Here is a 9,514-nt window from a genome sequence, read left to right on the forward strand (position 1 = left end):
CATTTCAGTTTGAGAGTTGGATGTGCCGAGCGAAACAGGGTATATAATAATACATATGTTATTATTTTTTTTTTTAACAAAGAAGTTTGTATATAGAAGAAGAACGACTTTACAAGTTATTTGCTGCTGCTTTCTGAGCATAGAAAGTGTTGTAAAGTGTTCGAGTGGAGCGGCTCGATGCGGGTTTGTGTTTTCCAAGCAGGAGCTTTTCTGTGGGACACAAAGTTTTTGTATGAGTTGAGTCCGGATCACGGACAGGAGTGAGGGCGAAACCAGGCCTGGAAAACACCCTGAATTCAGACATGGCTGGTCATTTTGACGCTGAGGATCGTGAGAGTTGGTATTGGGGGCCTATGGACCGTAAAGACGCTATATCGTTGCTGCAGGGTCAAAGACACGGGACGTTTTTGGTCAGAGACTCGACTACTAGCAAAGGGGACTATGTGCTGTCTGTGTCGGAAAACTCCAAAGTCTCGCATTATATCATCAACAGCGCAAGCAACAACAGACAGTCTGGAACCGGTAAGTCAAACCCAGCTCTTAGTACTGGATTTATTATTTTTTTTAAGTTTAACTAGCTAACTTTTCGTACCAGTCGCTAACGTTTGCCACTTAGCAAGTGGGCTGGGAAGGAAGTGAATCCCAAAAACCCGATTCTTCGATTCCAGGCTCCGGGAATTGAGAGTCGGTTCCTTCGCTCGTGCTCAGTGTTTGACAAGACTTCTCATTTGGGAAAGAATCTAAAGTTAAAGTTTGTAAAGTTTATGCAAATTAACGGTGCTTTCCCTTTAAAACTTCACGGTTAATTCTTGCCTTAAATTGACTTGCTGTTATGATTAAATATATAAACTACACACTTTAAAGAATTTGCACGTTTATTTATTTATTTTTAAATATAGATCAAAACAACATAAAACATAAACATACAAACATAAAAAATATCAAGATCAGTACAGCTTGTTTTATGAGTTTGCGTTACACATACATGCCTTTTCTTTGTGTGTGTGTTGTTTAGGGGTTCAAGCGCGAAACGCTGGAAACCTATTGTTTTCGTTAGGATTCTTCTTCTTCTTATTATTATTATTATTATTATTATTATTATTATTATTATTATTCCGCCCTACAAATGATCGTGCAGCCCAAACTGTAAGGCCTAGAGAGCTCAAACTTTTTTTTTTTTTTTTTTTTGTAATCGACTGTTGTGTCGGCTCATGGAATCGATTCGTATCCATTCACACCACATGGCATGGAGTCGACTCCGCAATTGGAAAACGACGCCCAGGTCTTTCTAGAGAAACTATACTTTACTGGACAAATTAAAAGTTTAGCTCCTTTAATATAAAATACTTCATCTGGTTACTTGTCTATGAAATAGCCATTAATTAGAAAATAGAAGTAAATCTACTGTATTTTAGTTTGTCTAGTTTAGTTTATTACATTCATTTAAAGCCACTTGTGCAGGAAAGGAAAGTTTATTTAGCAAAACTGTTTGTTTGTTTGTTTATTTTAATGTCGTTTACTAGTCTATTTGTATGTGGCTGCCTTGGTTTTATTATTATTTTTTGTTAATAAATAGGACTGAATTCTGTATGGATTTGTGCCTTTGGTAAATATCTGACTCAACATTAGCTCCCTGAACCTGACGTGGCTCCACACAAGGGTGTGGCAGATTAGTTTATACAAGCCATTTTTATTAAAACACACTCTTGTACCGTCAACACATTTCCAAACCATGGAAAATGAGTGTGATGTATCGTCTAAAGCAGCTAGAACTAGTTCAGTCTCAAACTTTTTTTTTTTTAAAATAATGACTCACTGTCAGTACACATGTGAGAATCAAAGCAGGAAGTCAAGTCATAGTTGTCTTGAACCGGAATTAAGTCGAAGCTTGCAGGTCTCATCATGGATGGGCGGAGAAGTGGAATTTCCAGGAGGAAGTGTGAGGTGCTGAGTGCTGTGCCAAGGATGGATGGTTTGTTGTGGCTCAGTATCTTGTGCTCGTCATTGACCTCAGAGAACGAGACTACCCAGATGTGTTGAGTCAGGTTTTTGCAAAGAAAATTGTTTGGAAAAGTACTTTTTATTTCTTGATGGATTAACACATTCGGTTTCTTTTAGCTCTCGATACATTACAATGCTTGAACGCAAAATTCTGAAACTTTTCCCGTCCCTTTTCGTTACTCCTGCTTAGTCATGCATTTAAACCTAGCACAAAAAAAACCAGTCTACTATGAACCAGTTTATAATTCACATTTTAATGGTCTTCCTTCTTATCTGCATGATAAACAGGTCTGGCTCCATCTCGATTCCGGATCGGTGACCAGGAATTCGACACTCTCCCAGGCCTGTTGGAGTTCTACAAAATCCACTACTTGGACACCACAACGCTCATCGAACCCGTCCCGGCACGCTCCAAGCACGCCAGCCTGAGCGGACCGGTGTCCACCGGTGTCCCTGCCAGACAAGACGAGTTCGAGTTTGTGCGTGCGCTCTTTGACTTCCCAGGCAACGATGAGGAAGACCTGCCGTTCCGCAAAGGTGACGTGCTGCGTGTGATCGAGAAGACTGAGGAGCAATGGTGGAGCGCTCAGAATGCGGATGGACGCAAAGGCTTGATCCCTGTGCCCTATGTGGAGAAATACAGACCTGCATCACCGACCACTGTAGGTGGGGGTCCTGTAGGGCAGGTTGTGTCTGCTGTCAGTTCACTGGAAGACAATGGAGCTCTGATTCCTGGGAAGCTGGATTACGCCCACCCTGTGGTCAACACACCACTGCCCAACCTCCAGAACGGGCCTGTGTTCGCCAGGGTCATCCAGCGGAGGGTGCCCAATGCATATGACAAGACTGCACTCACACTCGAGGTATGCATACTATCTTCACCTTTATTTTAGTGTGTTCAAGTAGCACTATCTGTGCAGTTTTCCTCCATGTTTCCAGCATGGATGCATAGAGGTGAAATTTAATGATTAGAAAATCTTTGCATGGAAGTGTCTTTGCATGTCAATTTATTTCTGTGTATATATTCTTAAGTTTGATCTGAATGGATTGATTTGCAAATTGTCGGTACAGTGGAACATTTATGCACGAAATCTGGTCATTGTAGTAAAAGAAAGTGTTCGTATCCTATTTGTGCACCCAAGAGTTTAAATTCATGCGTAATTATCTAATGTCATCGAATGTAACCCTTAAACTCGGTCATTTTAAAAAACATCATTTGAATTTCACATCGTTAAAACAATGAAATTAAAAAGATAAATATAACAGCGCACCACACAAAGGAATTTTTAAATGCTGGGGGTAAGAGGAGGGTGGGTTGGTCTGCGCAGGTTGTAGCTATACGCCGAAAGGGTGCAAATGGCAGAAGTGACAAGCTGATCTTGTGCATGTCCACATTTCTTGCCTGCGTGTTTTTTTTTTCTTTTTCCTTTCTTGCTGATGCTAAGTGTGAGATTTTAAAGTGACTGATCTGGTATGTCTCAACCTACAGTAAGCCATATACTCCCTAGTTTATATAGCTATACATTTATTATTCACCTTGTACTACTCTGTGCATGTGGACTCTATCAAGCAGTGAAAGGTGTGTGTGTGCTCGCTTGTTTGCAGGTGGGTGACTTTGTGACGGTAACAAAGATCAACGTGAACGGCCAGTGGGAAGGAGAGTGCAAGGGAAAGAAAGGCCACTTCCCCTTCACACACGTTCGCCTGCTCGACCAGCAACAGTCTATGGATGAGAGCTGAGACACACTCTCTCTCTCTCTCTCTCTCTCTCTCTCTCTCTCTCTCTCTCTCTCTCTCTCTCTCTATGCTACAGTTTTTTACACATTTTTTTTTTTTTTGGTTGTTGTTGTTGAGTCTGCTCCAAGATTCAACATCTAAAAACCAGACCTGGCCACATCAATACTGGACGATCCTCACACTGCAAACACACATCATTATCAAGCTTTACTTAACACACAGTCATTAAACAATAGTGTGTATACACATCTGTGCTACAGAGCACCATGCAATGAAACACACAGGTGGGCACAGATTAGACAGAACAGTGCCTGGAGAATGAGTTCATGTGCTCTAGGAATGTTTGGATGAAGAGGTGGACCGCCACAGTGTTTCTCATCTGAAATACAAAGGCTAGGTTCGCACAGCTGACGCTTAGAGCGACGTCCAGATGTGGTGGCAACATGATCATTCACCCCCTGGACTGATGGGCAGAAACTACCATGAGTGAAAAATATGTACATGTGCCGTTACACGATCAACGTATTCCTATTTTAATGACACTTTTGATTTTGTTCAAGAAATGTTTTTTTTTTTTTTTTTTTTTTTAACATTAGTATTTTACCCATTTATTATCCCTGACTTGATGCATTTCCATAGGATTCTTTCAGGAATATTTGATTGTCTCAAAGGTGACAAACCTGGAATTCCTCAGGAGATGTTGGGACTTCACATTCCAAGTTTTTTGTTTCTTTTGCAGACAATGTAGAGACAATGCAACTTCATTTGCACAAACGTGTTCATGAAACAACAAGGTTAGCTCTATACACTCCCATCCCCACACACACAACCCCTGACCACATCCATATGCTCACATGACCCCTGACCACGCCCCTACGCTCACACATGACCCCTGACCACGCCCATACACTCACACACAACCCCTGACCACGCTCACACGACCACTGACCACACCCATACGCTCACACACAACCCCTGACCACACCTATACACTCACACACTACCCCTGACCACGCCCATACACTCACACACGACCACTGACCACGCCCATACGCTCTCACACAACCCATGACCACACCTATACGCACACACACTACCCCTGACCACACCCATACGCACACACACTACCCCTGACCACACCCATACGCTCACACATTACCCCTGTCCACACCCATATACTCACACACTACCCCTGTCCACACCCATACGCTCACACACTACCCCTGACCACACCCATACGCTCACACACTACCCCTGACCACACCCATACGCTCACACACAACCCCTGACCACACCCATACGCTCACACACAACCCCTGACCACACCCATACGCTCACACACAACCCCTGACCACACCCATACGCTCACACACAACCCCTGACCACACCCATACGCTCACACACAACCCCTGACCACACCCATACGCTCACACACAACCCCTGACCACGCCCATAAATTTCCTAAGGCCTGCCCATTGCCCAGGATTCTAAGCACTCACCTACTCAAGACACATTTGCTATTTGCTGACACAAAAACTGATAACACTCGACTGCTCCATTGTGTGGCCACAACACACCCAGCTTCCTCAGAAACTGAAAATGCCCCATATTTCCATTGCTTGCCTACTCTCATGGACGCAGACTGCACCCAGAGACACTTTACTGTATCCATCCAGAAACTGACCACGCTCATCTACTTTCAGCAGAAACTCTGACTTTCTGACCCTGTGCGTGTCCACATTTTGTCTTCAGACTAAATTCTGTCACAGTAATTCCTCTATGCCATAAGATCAGATCTACAGACGAGCTCTACTAATCTATAACTTTGAATCTCATCTTCCAGAACAAGTGTTAACACTTTTAATGTACTATAATGTACTACATTACATTTGAGGTTCCCAATTTCACACCTTTCACTTTAAGTAGGTGTTTGAGTCACCACTGTGAGCAGTAACATTTATTCTGCCTCGTTAAGGAGCTACAGTGGATCTGCACGTCTAAAGAAAGGCAGTACAGACAGACACAGACAGGTGGAGCATGCGGGGGTGTCGTCCCTGTCTTGCTCTTCTCTTTCTGCTGAGTAAGTGACACGAAAAGAGCAGCACACAGTTACAGACGGATCAGGACGCACACTCGTTTCTTCAGCGTTTATTTAAACAGGTCCTTTACCCAGATTTGGTTTGGTACTCAGTACTCAGGAGGAAAACCTGGGGCTATAAGCTAGAATTAGTGAGCTTTCATTCGTTTAGGATGTTTAAATATTCCAATATGAAGTCTTCTTCAAGGCCAGTTATGAATAATACCATTTAATTATTTTATATAACAAAATCCCTTTCCGATCTAATTGTGTTTTGATCTGAAATTCAATTTTGTGGTTTGCAAAAGTGCAAGTTTAATTTAGTGAAACTAAATTTAAAAAGCATTTAGTCTAACTTGCATTTCAATTCAAATTTCTATTAGCCTAATTCTTATGCCTTAACTAGCGCTTTACTACATGTTTATAAATCATTCCCTGAGAGTAAGAAACCTCCAAATTCAGAAGATTTCCAGGTCCCTCATGTGTCCTCTAATCATAAAAGCAATGATGTTTGTAAAGCGGTTCAGGGAGCTGATGGCTAATTATTTTCCTAAATGAAATGTCAGTATTTGCCAGCGCTTCAGCAGTGTATATGACCCTAGTGTATATGACCCTATTACTTCTATTGAATGTTATGTGCCTTTGTCATTCAGGACACTACAGAGATCTAACACCTGCCAGATGGTGCATCATGACAGCTTTGCCGCTGCAAGGTTGCGTACGTGAAATAAACAGGACGTGACTAATATCTGTCAAAATAGACGTCTCCATACTGGTTTTAACGCCGACTCTCAGACTTTCTCTCCATATGTCCTAACGGGTTTGCTCGAGTAAAGCTCCAGCAAGTCCTGTTTAATCCTGAGAGCTTACTTTAGCATGGCGGTAGATGTAGTTTTAGTTTGTTTTGAATAAATAATATCCCGACATGCGTGAACAGATCGTACTCCTTGCTTCCTGTTGTAACGCAAGTGGCCACTTTATATAGTGACGCAGTTACTATACACTTCTTGCACAATGGTGAGGAGAAGTCGGTGACGAGGTGTTAAATCCCAGTACTGAAACTAGGGTTTGGATGACTATGATGTCAGTATCGCAGCATATTGACGTCATGCTGTACGTCTGGCTGTCACATGCTTCATCAGATATCCAGAAACTCTGTAGTTACTCGCTGTAACAAGGAACCATACAGACATTTTTGTTGTCGTTTCATTTTCCCTGGATTAGACGCTTCCAATTTTGTACATTTTGTAATGTTTTCATTTTTGTAAATATTTAAAAATGTGTGAACTTCGTGTGGATGCTTTGTTAGACGAACGTCAGCAGAATTCTGTTACGATCATACAGTTATTTGTGAAAAAGTATCATGGTACATAATATTTACACCTGGTCTGCATAGATACGCCAAGGTTGTTGGGTCACCTCAGCAAAGACGATGACCTTGTTTTTCTTTTTCTTTCTTTCTACATATTTTGAGGTGAAATCGTAATGAAAGTGTTTTCTCCTGATTGCGATGAGACCGGACTCTTTATACCACTGTTTCCGTTATTTTATTTGTATTTCCATGTCCTTTGTCAAAAAATCACTCCTTGTACCACTTTGTGCTTTTTACTAGTCCTGATCAAACGGGTCGATACTGTAATGAGAAAAACGAACACTTTAAACGTTAATCCAGAGAAAAGAGACGAAACCCGCCTTCACTGACTAGTCCACTCGGTTTTATGTTAAAAAAAAACAACTACAAGATGCTTGGCTACACAAATGTGTATTTCCATGCTGTGGGGTCGTTTTCATATGTAGGTAGTAAAAGTTACAAAGTTTCCAGAGAAACAGGATGTTTAGTATAAAAGTCCTTCATCAGACACTAGCAGAGCGAGATGCTTTTTTGCTTTAGTCCAAAACATCCAGGTTTTGTAGCTATTATTGCATATAAATACACTGCAGTATGTATTTGTGTGTACACACACACTTTTTGAAATAACATAGGAAAGACGTTCTCCAGCTTTCAGCAAGTCTCAAACTACTCATATTGATTTGTTTAAAGAGGATGAAATTATCTGGGAAATTCCACCTTCTGTTGTGATGCATCATTTACAGTTTTAAGTGTGTTTACAGTAATTAAAACAAGCAAATATTTCATCCTTACGTATACTTTTCTTCCCAACGTGGTTAATCCTTCAGTGCAACCACAAAGCATCTCATTCAGGAGGTCTGTTAGTCACACAAGTTCAATATGGAACATTTTTATTCACCACATTGACTTTGTGGTATTATGCACCTTACCTCCTTAATCAACCCCAACTTTTTTTTTCCCCCCTAATGTTCTATAGAAAATGCTTTGCTTCCATTTCCTTTGCATGGAGGAGGAGTGGAAGTTGTTTATATCGACTTAAAGTGCCACTTGTACTAAAGTTAGCATTTAAAGTCTAGATTTTCATATCATGGGCCATGTAATGTTACTGCATTTAGTAAATAAAACGTATTACCAAATCTGCTTCGTTTCATTGTGTTTTATAACCCAGCATGCATGAATTTTACATTTTGATTGGTTAGCGGTGTTGATGAATTCTCTCCACCCGTATCATTCAGATCACTGGTTTATATTAATGCACTCATAATACATTATGATCATTTCTGTACTAACAGCTCCTTCACAGGAACTTTTATGATGTAGTCTAAATCTATAAATATACAGAATTGTAAAACATGCTGTTATCTAACAATGAAATAACATTTGATATTGTTTATTTAACATATATAGAAGGAGTCTTCAGTGTCAGTGATTCGTCAGGAAGATTTCCACCTTGGGAAAGAAAAGAAAAGCCTGTTATCACAAAAGCCTGTTATCTCTGCACAAGAGATAAGAGGACCTACGTTTTCCTGTGGACATTTCTAAACTTTACAAACTTATAAACTGATTAATAGCACAATATGGTGTTTATTAATTAATGTAAAATTATTATTGAAGTAAAAACACTTCAGAATGTGGACATTATTGGAAACTAATGATCTTAGAGCATAAAGGAATCTGACCATCCCATTGTTGTTGATTTATCTTTAAACAGCATAACCTTAAATGATTAATTCCTTACTTAATTGATTAACGAATCTAAATTCATGTGAATCAGTGGTTTATTCAAAAGCTCGTTAACTTGGAGAATTAAATCACGTAAGCCTGAGCAAAACTGCATTTCATGAACTATGGAAAGTGCTGTTTAACTTTTACAGAATAGCTTTAGGTATTAAAATTGCATTGCAACTAGCCTTTAATGAATAAATATGACTTATTTGCCTGAATGGTCTTGGTAGTTTTAGGGTAATTCAGGTAGTTTTGTAAGGGTAATTTAAGAGCTTGTCAATTTAATTTTATATATATATATATATAGAGAGAGAGAGAGAGAGAGAGAGAGAGAGAGATTTTTTAATTATTTTATTAATATAATTATATTTTACAATTATATATATTTTTCCTGCTGTAAGGTAGAAACAACTGGTTTTGCGCCAAGAACGCGTGCATGGAAAAGCACTGAGCTCACCGACAGCTTCCTGTATGGAGCTCCGACGCCATCTTTGGAAAGCAGCTACTTCTCCCACCCGTATTTTTATTAGCCCCGCCTACTCACGGGTGGACTCCGTTTGATGTATCCCGCCTGCTATGATTTCATTGGTCGTTAACTTCTTGAAAGCAACGCGAGTCCGTGT

General features: G+C 40.4%; 1 protein-coding gene across 2 annotated transcripts; it reads left to right on the forward strand.

The window, feature by feature from the left end:
- LOC132840707 (adapter molecule crk-like) lies at nucleotides 1–8,302 on the forward strand. 2 transcript variants are annotated; one of them, XM_060862614.1, is made up of 3 exons: nucleotides 1–522; nucleotides 2,290–2,864; nucleotides 3,607–8,302. In XM_060862614.1, the coding sequence occupies exons 1-3, from the start codon at nucleotides 303–305 to the stop codon at nucleotides 3,739–3,741; spliced, it is 930 nt and encodes a 309-aa protein (XP_060718597.1). In that variant the 5' UTR covers nucleotides 1–302; the 3' UTR covers nucleotides 3,742–8,302. The 2 variants fall into 2 exon arrangements, with proteins under 2 accessions (XP_060718597.1, XP_060718599.1); XM_060862616.1 differs by lacking the exon at nucleotides 1–522 and adding an exon at nucleotides 1,794–1,972.
- The last annotated feature ends 1,212 nt before the right edge of the window (nucleotides 8,303–9,514 follow it).

This window comes from Tachysurus vachellii, chromosome 26, assembly GCF_030014155.1.
Source record: "Tachysurus vachellii isolate PV-2020 chromosome 26, HZAU_Pvac_v1, whole genome shotgun sequence".
NCBI classification, from domain to species: Eukaryota; Metazoa; Chordata; class Actinopteri; order Siluriformes; family Bagridae; genus Tachysurus; species Tachysurus vachellii.